This window comes from Camelus ferus, chromosome 8 (genome assembly GCF_009834535.1).
Source record: "Camelus ferus isolate YT-003-E chromosome 8, BCGSAC_Cfer_1.0, whole genome shotgun sequence".
Taxonomy (NCBI): Eukaryota; Metazoa; Chordata; class Mammalia; order Artiodactyla; family Camelidae; genus Camelus; species Camelus ferus.
In genome coordinates this window covers 30,711,989-30,725,880 of record NC_045703.1, presented here as the reverse complement: position 1 = coordinate 30,725,880, position 13,892 = coordinate 30,711,989, and the positions used below count along the sequence as shown (strand labels likewise).

At 33.5% G+C, this 13,892-nt stretch overlaps 2 protein-coding genes across 3 annotated transcripts in view; one reads left to right on the top strand and one right to left on the bottom strand.

The window, feature by feature from the left end:
* The window catches only part of WASF1 (WASP family member 1), a 123,249-nt gene that overhangs the window by 36,619 nt on the left and 72,738 nt on the right, over nucleotides 1-13,892 (top strand). The window lies entirely within an intron of this gene.
* The window catches only part of CDC40 (cell division cycle 40), a 44,382-nt gene that overhangs the window by 26,867 nt on the left and 3,623 nt on the right, over nucleotides 1-13,892 (bottom strand). Inside the window, exon 2 of the mRNA XM_006187409.3 lies at nucleotides 2,031-2,117. Coding sequence (XP_006187471.1) covers nucleotides 2,031-2,117 — 87 coding nt within the window. The remainder of the gene's footprint in view (nucleotides 1-2,030; nucleotides 2,118-13,892) is intronic.

The following is a 13,892-nucleotide window of genomic DNA, read 5'->3' as shown; positions in this document are numbered from 1 at the left end:
ATTATCTTCATTTCACCTATGAAAAAACTAAAAAACTAAGATAATCCAAGGTCACACAAGAGCTAGTAAGTCGTCTGGTTAATCCTACATCTCATGTTCTTAACCTGGACTGTATTGCTCATTTAAAATACTACTATTTCATAGAATTTTTTTTTATCAGATACAATCTCTTCTTAAACTTGACTTGTGCTTTAGAGGACAAATTCTGGTCTCTGTCTTTAAAAAAAGAAAACCCAAACACTTAGCACATCCCTTCTGGTAAACTACTAGCTTTAGGGGAGGGATTAGATCTTGTTTCTAATGATGGAATCCCAAATATGGGAACCTGAATTTCACCTAGCAAAGTCCCTAGTAACATCTTTCTAGACTTTGCCAAGTTATACAGACCCGAGTTATAAAGTTCAAAGTTAATAATTTGGTTACATCACAGACAATTCATTCGACAACCAGGAAAAATTATCATTTTCTTCGCTTTTCAGTCTTACCATTCTTTTCTTAAATTGTTGACAGTAAACACTGAAAGGTTCCTGACATAAACTAGTTTATATATTTAAGTGAGGCTCCCTAATATGGGGGAAAAAACTCCCAGAAAATTAAAGAATTGATAATCCCCCAAAGAGAATGATAAACCTACTGTGTTATCAAGAGCACCACAATATCTTTTGACCTTTTGAATTTTTCTTGAAAGTTTCAAAAACTAATTACATAGCAATATATTAGCTATTACACAAGATCTAAAAATTTAAGAAAAATAGACTTCAGAGAAAATACACTGACATAGGAATGTCATATACCATGCCACTTCCAAATTTTCTCATTTTCTAAATTCAGTGGCTAAAAGAACTTTACATTTAAAAAAAACCACGCAGCATATACATAATGTACTAGCCCTCTTTAACATGCCAGCTAAAATGTACCAAGGGTAATAAAACAGCCTCTAGTTTGACAGGTTATAAGGATTTAAGAAATAATGGTATAAAATTTAAAAATGTGCCACAGTCTCAGAGCATGAGAATGAGATTTTTGCTTACTGTACACTCAGAGAACAGCCAGAGTACTATCTAATAAACACTAGCACTGACATCCTTCACTGTGCCACACATTTCCATTACCTAAGCAGGAAAATTATACGAAATAGTTCTGTGACTCTGATATATCAACAAAAAGGACAATGAGTATAAGCTACAAAATAAAAAGTATGAAAAAGTACTTGTTTCTCCACTAGGATGCAGTAAGAGATAGCTCCTCATCTCCATCTTTAAAGGGCTCTTAAACATTCTGCTACTTTAGAGACCTTATTATCATTTTTTTTAATAATGACTTTTTCTGACATCTGTATTTTGTCAATTGGGCATTCTTTTTCTCTTTTTAAAGGCAAAATATCTGGAAATCTAATCTTCTACAAAGACTTTCCTAAATAGACAATTTCCACTGTTTCTGGTTTTTTTCTTCCTCATCTTTTTAAATGCTTCCATAACCATCTATAATAATGAGAAGAAAGAATCCAGAAGGTGTCTGACTCAGAGCAAGCAATAAACAGTGTGATTATTTTTGAGCCGCAACCACGTCAGTATGGCACCTTTTTTAGCATTTAACACAGCAGCATTTGTAACTAGATGTTTCATAATAAACCAAAATTTTTCCCCTTATGATTGTGTAATACTCCTTTATCAACTCTAAGAGGAAGATGTTAACTAAGTTTGCATCTAAGAGTAAGATATTTTAACGTTCCATTTTTTAAAAGATATAGTTTCATGCCATCAGACAGTTGTAATGTTGGGGGATAAACAGTAGTGGAGTTTTAAAAGTATTCTCACAAAAGCATACTATTTAAACTTTTGAAGAATAGAAGGATATATTTTTCTTTTTTAAAATTGAGATATAATTGACATAACCAGATACATTTTCTAAATGTTTAAATAGTATACTTCTGTGAGAAAACTTTGGAAAGTTCACCAACTGTTTATCTATCTATGTATAATTTATATACTTTAGCAAAGGACACTCACAAATATAACATGTTTTCTTACCTCAGGAGCAAACATGGTCTCGTAGGTAGGATTATACTGAACCTCTTTGACAGCAGGGTCAAGGTGAACTCCAGTTTCCAAATCTTCCTACAAGAAAATCAAATGAACATTCAGGATAATGCAAGTAATTATTATATTGTAGAAACTACATTAAGGTCACACCAGCCATTTTAACACCAATTTTATGAAGATTATACTAGTGCTGTATGATTAATAATTTTAATAATCAAAAATTAATAAAAGTAATATTTATAGTATAGAGGTTAGAATGCATAACAAAATTTTTTTCCTTCCAAAATACTGACTTTATCCCATCTGAACAAATTAAAATTTCTACGTAAGTTAACACTACTAAAAACCTTAAAGTAAGAGAGAGTCCAACTCTTTTTTATTAACTCAAAAGACCTGATCTTCTGGGTCCAAACTTAGGAGAAACACTCCTTCTTTATTTAGCAAACCTAATTAGATATGTAGCCAGATGGATATGGTTAGGGGCTGCAGAGAAAACAAAACTAAGTGGCAGGGCTCAAATCTTCTAAAGTCTTATAATCTATGTCAGTCAATATTATAACCTTATTAAATTCATCCCCCAATTTAATGAACATAAAAATCTCATCTCCACTAGTGAATCACTGGTAGTCTATCTTTTGTATAACTCCACCACCTAAACAAATATATATAACAATTTTCTAGTCTGGACCTCTCCCCTGAACTCTAGGGATTTATATATGTGAGTTTTAACTCGACATCTTTTCTCCCAGGATGTCTAACAGATATCTTAAACTTAATATATCCAAAAAAGTAACCCCTGATCTCCCCTTCCCCAAAGACTCCTTCTAGCTTTCTTTAAATCAACCACAATCCCACCCTTACACTTGTTCAGGTGAAAATTGCCAAAGTTTTCCTTCACTCCTCTTTCTTTCACGTTGTATATCCAATCCATCAGCAAATCCTCTACCTTCTATGTACACCCAGAGTTCAACCACTTCTCAAGTCCTCTTTCGTTATCACCTCAGGCCAACTTATCTCACACCTGGATTATTACAATAGCCTCTTACGTGGTCTCCTGGCTTCTGCCCTTGTCTACCCACAGCCTCACTCCACACAGAGACCAATATGATTCTTTTAAAATATTAGTCAGATTATGTTACTCCTTCACTCTAAATCCTCCAGCTTCTCCATTCAGGGTAAATGCCTAACAAAGGCCCACACCACAGCTCATTACCAAGTTGTTCTCAGAAAGTATAGTTCCCTAGGGTAGTTTTATAGGGTGTTTTTGTCTTCCTGTATTGTCCCACCTGGGCATTTACTAATAAAAACATGTTATCGGTACATGTTTAATTTACATATCAAACATGTTATAAATAAATTTTCTCTAATTAGGGTATTCAAGTTATATTTTGAAATTTTTAAGGAAGTTATATATCATCTATGAATTATATTTCAGTAAAGATGGAATTACAAAATTGCTATTATAAAATGAAGAAGTTTGAATCTAACTGGTTGAGAATTTACCCTCCATAATCTGTCCCCTACCTCTAACAACTTCTGTCTTCAACTAGCCCTGTGCCTGTGCTCACTTTACTCCAGCCTCACAGGCTCACTTGTTATTCCTGGAATTCACCAAAAGACAATCCTGCTTTAGGGTCTCTGCACTTACTGTTCCTTCCTTGTGGAATGTCCTTTCTCAGGATATCCACATGACTGCTCTCTCCTTTCAGGTCTCTGCTCAATTTTTCTACTTTCCCCTTACCCTGCTTTATTCTTCTCCATTATATCTGTCTACCTCTCTCTATTTATTTATTTATTGTCTACCTCTCTCTATTAAAGTGTAAGCTACAGAAGTTCGATTTTGTATGCACAAATGTGTCCGTAACTCCTAGAACTATCCCCATCATATCACCATCTTTATTATGTTGGCCTCCTATTGATGCAGGATACATCTGTCAACATAACACAAAGACAACGCAAAGTAATATCACAAATTTTGCAAAACAGGTGGGATATCATGAAATTGACAGTGATGCTGGAGAAAAAGCAATGCCACTAACAAATGAAGATCTGGTAGAGTTAGGCCAGCTAATTACCAAATACTGAAAAACGGACAAGAAAAATAATACTATAGGCACACAGTTATTGTTCCAAAATTTTGTCACCATTAAAACACCCCTCACTAAAGCAGGCAACATAGTTTCTCTACTTCTCAAAAATAGAGTCCTTCAAGTATGACTCTCTTAAACTTCCTTCCTCTCTTGTTTCAAAATTGACCGTATCTTTATCTCATCCTTCTCATGACTTCAATTTCTACCCCAAATTTTTATCTGCAGCCTTTGACAACATCCCTGGCCTCTGTATCCACATACCTAATGGCCTGCTGAACTGCATTATATGTGTATTCCACAGCATCAAACACTTTGCTATGTCCCAATCAGAAGATATCCTTCCCCATGACTCCACTGTCACACAGTAACAAACTGGGCACTGAGTTTTACTGATTCTACCTCTGAAATACTTCTCTAGCAATCCTACTCCCACCTTCCCTTCTCTATCATCCTAGTTCAGACTTCATCATATCTTGCCTAGCTTATTATAAGACATCCTTATCTGGTTTACTGTAGCTTGATTTTTGCCATATTAGACTAATTGCTGATTTTTTTTATAAAAAAAATCAAGCACTTTCATGCTTTCTGTACTGTTGGTAATGTTACTTTGCTCTTTATGCGTTTCCCTTTATTATCTGGTAATAAGTCATCATCTTCTTTTCCCTGATCCTCTTCTTGGCTCAGGAAAAATGCTTTTTCATCCACAGTCCTAAGAGATGTTATACATAACTCATAATATCCCTTGTGATATATTATTTGTTGCACATAATTTTTATTTATATTTTATATCCTTACTGCCTTACAGAATGCAGGGCATGAAGTACATGTTCAATAAATATTTGTTAAATTAAACTGAAGAAAGAAATGTCAAATCCATGGAGAAATTAAAGAGGATGAAGGTTGAACAAAGATCATGAATCTGGCAATTATGTCACAAAAAATCTTGCCAGAGCAATTGTGGTAGTGGGGTGAAGTATGGAAAGCCAGTTGCAAGGGGCAGAGGTATAACCAAGGATTTAGGAAAAAAAAAAAAAAGACAGCAATATTTTTGCTCTTTTAAGACATTTGGCAGTACAGAAGAAGACATGGGGTGCCAGACTGAAGGATTTTCAGGGTAAAATTAGTCTGTTTTTTTTCCTTCTTCAAGAAAAGGTTAAGCAAAAGATTTAGTCAATCATAAACTACAGAAAGGAACAAGGAGAGAGGAACATATGATAAGAATCAGGGGATAATCAAAAAGGTATGGTCATTTTAGAGGAGGTAGGAGGGGAGATAATTTAGGACATAGCCAATTAGCCTCTGAAAAGAGAAACAACCCTCACTGAGATGAAACAGAGATGACGAAGACAAGAATGGGTGATAGGTGATAGGTTTCTGGAGTTGGTGTGAGATGTTGGGAGTCATAGATGATCTTTTCATTTTCTTTGTGTATTTAGGAACACAGGCATCTTCATAGAGCAAGGACAATATTCAGATTCATTTATTCATTCAATAAATAAGTGCCAGGCACTGTTCTAGGCCCATGAAAATAGACAAAGCTCTCTGCCCTTGTAGAGTTTACAGTGGGGGAGACAGACAATAACCCATATAATAAATAACAGAATTTGCTAGAAGAGTGCTAGGACCAGGGTAGACACATTACCTCACATAATCCTTACAACACCTCTGAAAAGTATTAGCAAGATTAAGTCACTTAATTCCACGGTACCAACAGAATAAATGAGAAAGGGAAAAAGTTAAAGTAACCACAATGAACAGTGTTAAAGAGACTCAATTAGCAGCAAACACAAATCACTGGCAGAGTATTAGTCAGGGTGCTTAACTGCAAGCAACTAAAAACCTCAAAGGCTGAATCCTTTCAAGTTTCTCTTAGAACTGCCAAGAAGGGTGGAGAATCAGTCTGGGGGAATAGGCAGTGATAAAGGGTGAGTATTTAGATGGAATCATGATTTGAAATCAGTCATATCTCAAACCAGTACAGTGAGAACAAAAGTTCATCATTACCAAACATCATTACTAAACTGTGATGGCTGCCACTGGATGCTGCTGTTGAGACTTCCAGCCAGAGGAACCAGATGATACTGGTCACCACTGCCACTTAAAATATTCTCTTTCTTTACTTCTTTGTGGATTAATTAGCTTTAGATTAGAATTTAGACAGATACCTCTGTCTGGTTGAGTCCAAATTATCGTCCTGAACCTTAGCTGAAAGGGAGCTGGGAGAATGAGAATCTGGGTTTTCAGCTTCTGAAGGTAGGAAGCAGGGAGGGATGTTGTTCACATTAAGACTATTAAGGAAAGGGGTTCAAACGCTGGGTCACCCAATTATATGACACATACGTATTTTCCTGGAAAGCACACCTGAATCTTCATTGATTAGAGAGAGTACTTAGGGCTCTGCAGCAAAACCCAGTACCATAAAGTTAAAAGGTTATATACAAATGGCTTAAACTGCACAAAAACTAAATTAAATGATTTTCTCTCTTAATTTTCAACCCCCAGTGACAAACTGCTTAAAGAAACAGAAGGCTTAGCCACATTCATACCTCCCCAGTGGATATTTTAGAACACAACTGCTAGAACCACTTTATAATATGGCTTACCAGATCTTTCTGATTAAGGGTATTTTAAATATTCTAAATTTGAATTATTTTGAACAGCGTACTATGAGACATCAAGTTTTAAATGCAAAATACAGTTTAAAAAGAAATTCTCTAAAAAAGCAATTTAAAAAAAGAAACAGAAGCAACTAATAAAAAATATAAATAGGTCCCAGTTTCTAGCTCCTGCTGAAATTATAGAACTCAACAACTCTTCAATAAGTGAAGTTATTAATTTTAAGTTTAATTAGAAAAACTTGGACAACACCACAACCTTGTTTTAATACCCACGAGGGGTTCAATATCAATTAGGCATGTAATTAAAATTATCAAAGAATTACAAAGGATTTCTATTCAGGTTTAATTATTCATAAAAATTTAAGTGCAGTAAGTGAAGGGCACCCTATGGGTCAAATAAGATTAAACAGATTATCTTTTGTTGATTCAAAGTAATTTGAGAATAAAATTAAGCAATAATTACTTTTTTGTCCTTTATACATTTCTTACTGTTGAACAAATAAGAAAATAGATATTTAGGGGGTGGGTATAGCCCAGTGATACAGCACATGCTTATTATGCACAAGGTCCTGAGTTCAATCCCCAGTACCTCCATTAAAAAAAAAAAAAAGAAAAAAATAGTAAACAAACAACCAATCAAATAAAAACGTGAAAGCACTTTGTAAACTATAAAGCAGGACATAAATATTAACCATTACCATAAACTATCAATTTGTAGTATAGTTTTTTTTCCCCCAGAAAGTGAAAAATGAAATGAATAGACTTCCTAAAATGGGAATTTAAATGGCTGAGATTAAAAAAAAAATAGAAGTTCATATAAAGATATTTTTTGAGTTTCGTCCTTAACAAACAAAGAAGAAAAAGACTAATAAGAGATAGAGATGGACATTACATAATGATAAAGAACTAAATCCAACAAAAAGATGTAACATTTGTAAATATTTATGCACCCAAGACAGGAGCACCTAAATACGTAAAGCAAATATTAACAGACCTAAGGGGAGAAATTGACAGCAATATAATAGTAGAGGACTTTAACATTCCACTTACATCCATGAATAGATCATCCAGACAGAAAATCAATAAGGAAACATTGGCCTTAAATTACACATTAGACCAGACAGACTTAATAGATAAATACAGAACATTCCATCTAGGAGCAGTAGAATATATATTCTTTTCAAATGCACATGGAATGTTCTCCAGGATAGAACATGTGTTAGGCCACAAAACAAGTCTCAATAAATTTAAGAAGACTGAAATCTTATAAAGCATTTTTTCCAACCACAATGGTGTGAAACTAGAAATCAATTACAAAAAGAAAACTGAAAAATAGTAAATATGTGGAAATTAAACAACATGTTACTGAACAACCAATGGGTCAATGAAGAAATCAAAGGAGAAATTTAAAAAAAGACCTTGAGGCAAATGAAAATGGAAGTACAACATACCAAAATCCATGGGATGTAGCAAAGCAGTTCTAAGAGGGATGGCAGAAATATAGGACTACCTCAAGAAACAAGAAAAACCTCAAGTAAACAATCTAACTTTACACCTAAAGGAACCAGAAAAGAAGAACAAATAAAACCCAAAGTTGGTAGAAGGAAGGAAAAAATAGAGATCATAATGGAATAGTGAAATAGAGACTAAAAAAAAATTGGAAAAAAAGACAAGAGCTGGTTCTTCGAAAAGATAAATAAAATTGATAAATTTTTAGCTAGACTCACTAAGAAAAAAAGATAGGTGAAATAAACAACATCAGAAATGAAAGAGAAGTTAAAACTGATACCAAAGATACAAAGGATCATAAGATAATACTATGAACAACTATATGCCAACAAACTGGACAACTCAGAAGAAACGGATAAATTCCTAGAAACATACAATCTTCTGAGCCTGAATCATGAGGAAATGGAAATATGAACTGACCAATTACTAGCAAGGAGATTGAATCAGTAATCAAAAAACTCCCAGTAAACAAAACTCCAGGACAGATGGCTTCACTGGTATATTCTACCAAACATTCAAAGATTTAATAACTATCCTTCTCAAACTCTTCCAAAAAACTGAAGAAGACTGAATGCTCCCAAACTCATTTTATGAGGCTAGCATTACCCTGATACCAAAACCAGACAATGACACCACAAAAAGGGGGAAATTACAGGCCAATATTCCTGAAGAACTTAGATGAAAACATCCTCAACAAAATATTTTAAACCAAATACAACAATACAATAAAAAGATCATGCACCATGATCAATTAGGGTTTATTCTATGGATGCAAGGATGGTTTAACATCTGCAATTTAATCACTGTGACACATCACATTAACAAAATAAAGAATAAAAATCATATGATCATCATAATAGGTGCAGAAAAAGCAACTGACAAGTTTTATGACATTTATCATAAAAACTCAACCAAATGTAGACAGAATGTACCTCAACATAATAAAGGCCATATATGACAAACCTACAGCTAACGTCTCAATTGTAAAAAGATGAAAGTTTTTCCTTTAAAATCAGAACAAAACAAGGATGCCCACTCTCACCACTTTAATTCAACATAGTATTGGAAGTTTTAGAGCAATTTAGGCAGGAAAAAGAAATAAAAGGCATCAAAATTGGAAAAGAAAAAGTAAAACTGTCACAATTGGCTGATGACATCATTTATATATAGAACACCCTAAAGACTCCACCAAAAAACTATTAGAATACATGAAATCAGTAAGTTTCAGGGTACAAAAATCAATATACAAAAATTTGTTGTGTTTTATATGCTAACAGTGAACTACTGGAAAGAGCAATTAAAAAAGCAATCCAATTTACCATGGCAACAGAAACAACAAAATACCTAGGAACAAATTTAAACAAGGAGTTGAAAGACATGTACACTGAAAACTATAAAATATTGATGAAAAAAACTGAAGAGACTCAAATAAATGGAAAGATTTTCTATGCTTATGGATTGGAAGAATTAAAATATTAAAATGTCCACATTAGCCAAAGCAACCTACAGATTCAATGCAATCCCTATCAAAAGTCCAATGGCATTTTTCACAGAAATAAATAATCCTAAAATTTGTATGGAACCACAAAAAATCCAAATAGCAAAAGTAACCTTGAGAAAGAAGAATAGAGCTGTAGGCATCATGATCCCTGATTTCAAAGTATATTATAAAGCTATAGTTATCAAAACAGAGTGATATTGTCATAAAAACAGACACACAGATCAATGGAACAGAATAGAGAACCCAAAACCAGAAATAAACCCACTCGTATATGGACAATTAATCCATGACAAAGAAGGCAAGACTATACGATGGGGAAAGGACAGTCTCTTCCATAAATGATGTTGGGAAATGAACATGCAAAAAAAATGAAACTGGATCACTGTCTTACACCATACATAAAAATTTACTCAAAATGGATTAAAGGCCTGAATGTAAGACCAAAAACTGTAAAACTCCTAGAAGAAATCATAGGTGGAAAGCTCCTTGACATTGGTCTTAGCAATTTTTTGGGGATCTGACTCCAAAGGTAATGGCAAAGAAAGCAAAAATAAATGAATGAGACATCAAACTGAGCAAAGGAAACCATCAACAAAATAAAAAGGCAACCTACTGAGTGGGAGAAGATTTTTGGAAATCATATACCTGATAAGGGGTCAATATCCAAAATACAGAAAGAACTCATACAACTCAATAATAAAAACAAAATCAATTTTAAAATGGGCAAAGTCTGAACAGATATTTTTCCAAAGAAGACATACAGATGGCCAGCAGGTACATGAAAAGATGCCCCACACATCACTAGTCATCAGGGAGGTGCAAATCACAACCACAATGAGATATCACCTCACACTTACCAGAATGGCTATTATCGAAAGGATAGGAAATAACATGTGTTGGCAAGATTATGGAGAAAAGGGAAGCTTTGTGCACTGCTGGTGGGAATGTAAATTGGTGCAGCCACTATGGAAAACAAATGGAGGTACCTCAAAAAATTAAAAACAGAACTGCTCATATGATCCAGCAATTCCACTTCTAGGTATGTATCTGAAAAAAATGAAAACACTAATTTTAAAGGATATATGTGCTCTATGTTCACTGCAACATTATATATACAACAGCAAAGATATGAAAACAACCTAAGTGTCCATCAGTGGATGAGTGGATACAAAAAGTGTGGTGTACACACACACACACACACACACAGGAATACTACTCAGCCATGAAAAGAGAATGAAATGTTGCCAATTATGACAACATGAATGGACCTTGAGGGTATGATGCTAAGTGAAATATAGTTAGACAGAGAAAGACAAAAACCATATGATATCATTCTGTGTGGAATTTAAAAAACAAAACAAATAAGCAAAAAAAACCCTCCAAAAACTCAAAGTCACAGATACAGAGAACAGATCAGTGGTTACCAGAAGGTAGGGGCCTGGGGGGATGGGCAGAATAGATAAAGGCAATCAAGAGGTACAAACTTCTACTTGTAAAATAAATAAGTCATAGGAATATAATGTACAGTATGGCAACTATAGTCAATAATACTGTATAGCAAATTTGAAGGCTGTTAAGAAAGTAAATCATAAAAGTTTTCATCATAAGAAAAAAAATTTATAACTGTATGGTGATAGATGGTAACTAGACTTACTGTGGTGATCATTTTACAATGTATATAAATGTTGAATTATTATGTTGTACACCTGAAGCTAATATAATGTTTTATGTCAATTATACTTCAATTAAAAAAAAAAGACAAACTAAAAATGCAAGCAGTTGCCACCAGTTAACCCTCACTAAAGATGAAGTATGCACTACAGGCAGGAAGAAGGCCATCTCTTGCATGAGATAGAAAAATCAGCATCATTCACTATCATCGTGTGAGGGAAATACATATAAAATACACAGCACAATAGCTACAGTAGAGGTGGGGGGATGTGAATAAAACTGAAGTGTTCTAAGGTTCTTGCACTGTTCAGTAAGAGGCAAAAGTACTGATTAATTCAGACATTTTAATTTCTAGGGGTAACCACTTAAAAAGCAGAAACTGAGGGCATTTACAAATGAGTACAGCAAAAGTCTGGGATGATTACCAAAAAAGTCAGTCTGAAAGAATGGATGCCTACCATCTAACTGTGCCATTCTTCTTTTCTATTACATATACTTAAGATTAGAAAAAAAAATTATTGCTATGGCTGCACCTCACAAGTTCTGATGAGCATTATTTTCTTATTGTTTAGTTCAAAATTTTTTTTTTTTTAATTTTGGCCCATGGGTTACTGAGTACAATTTCATAATTTTCAAATATGGGGATTTTACAGTTATCTTTTTGTGGCTGATTAGCTTAGATGCATTATGATCAGAGAACCTATTTTATGGTCTGGTACAGGGATTGGCAAACTATAATTATTGGTCTAAGTCTGGCCCACAGTCTATTTTTGTACCAACAAGCTAAGTAAATATAAGACATTTACATTTTAAAGGGTTGTTTAAAAAAAGAAAGATGGAAAGACAGTAAGAATGTCACAAAGACTGTATGTGGACAGAAGAGCCTAAAATATTTACTATCTGGCTCTTTACCAAAGTTTGCCAATCTCTGGCCTAGTATATGGTCAGTTTTTTTAAAAAATATTCTGTTAGTATTTAAAAACAATTTTCTGCATTGAGTGCTATGTTCTTTATACCCTTTAGATATAGCTGGCTAATTCTGTTGTTCAAATTTTCTGTATCATTACTGATACTGTTTTGCTTATTCTATCAATTACTGAAACAGGTATATTAAAATCTGCTGTAATTATAGATTTATCAATTTCTCTCATAGTTATACAACTTTTTGCCTAAATATTTTGAGCCTACATTATCAGGTGCATATAAATTTAAAATTGTTATGCATTTCTTTGTGAATTTAACTTTATATCACTATGAAGGGATTCTTCTTCCATTTTAAAGTCTATTCCATAGACCCTAATACAACCAGTACCATTTTCTTTTGCTTAGAATTGGTCTGACACATTCTTCTTCCTTTCTTATTTTTTAATCCTTCTGGAGTTCTTAGCAATATGGCAAGGCAAGAAAAAAAATAAAAACTGAAAGAAAGAAAAAAACATACTGTCACATTTGTAGCTGATACCATTATGTAAGTAGTAAGATCAGTCAAAAAATTAAATAGAAAAAGAACCCACAAATTATTATAGTAGCATAAAAATAAGATGCACCTAGAATATCTGCAACAAAACTGATCAAGTTATTAATGATGAAAATTATAAACTTTCAAAGAAATTAAAAACCTACAGAAGACCTAAATGAATGAATAGATATAACACTGTCTTCAAATTGATCTATGATTCTAATGCAATCCCCAACAAAACCCCACCTGGGTGTTAGTAGAACTTACAAGTTAATTCTAAACCATATATATAGAATTACATAGGACAAGAATAGCCAAGACATTTTTGAACAAAAACAGAAAGGGATGGAGATGGTGTTGGGGGCTGGTGTCTAGAACAACCCTATCAAAATCAAGCCATATTATTAAAAATGTTCACACTATACACAATAATTAATTCCATGTGGATTTATGAATTAAATGTAAAAAGCAAAAATATAATGCTTTCAGAAGACAAAACGGGGGGAGGTATTTTTGTGACTTTGAGAAAAGGAAGGATTTAAACAAGAAACAGGAACTACAATCCATAACAAGCCACAAATTTGCAAAACACATAGTTGACAAAGGATAGTATCCAGAATATATAAAGATCTCCTACAAATCAAAAGGAAAAAGACAACCCAACAGTAACTTCAAGAAAAAAAAAATCAATCACAGTAAGATATATGAAATCTCATTAGTGTTCAGGGATATGGATTTTTTTTTCCCAGAGCTGGAGGGATATGGATTTAAAACATTACATAAGTTTATACTTTGCCAAAATGCTCGCTATTAGTCACAATATAATTTGTCAAATACAGATGAATGTATTTTATTTGTATGCTTCACATCTCCCACTTTGGACATTTTTCTATCATTAAATTTACTAGGTATTGGCTTTTTTTTTAAGCATATTAACAAACTAGCAATGATCAATATCCCTTCCTCTTTCATTATAGAACCTAGATCATTGGGGGTTTAGCC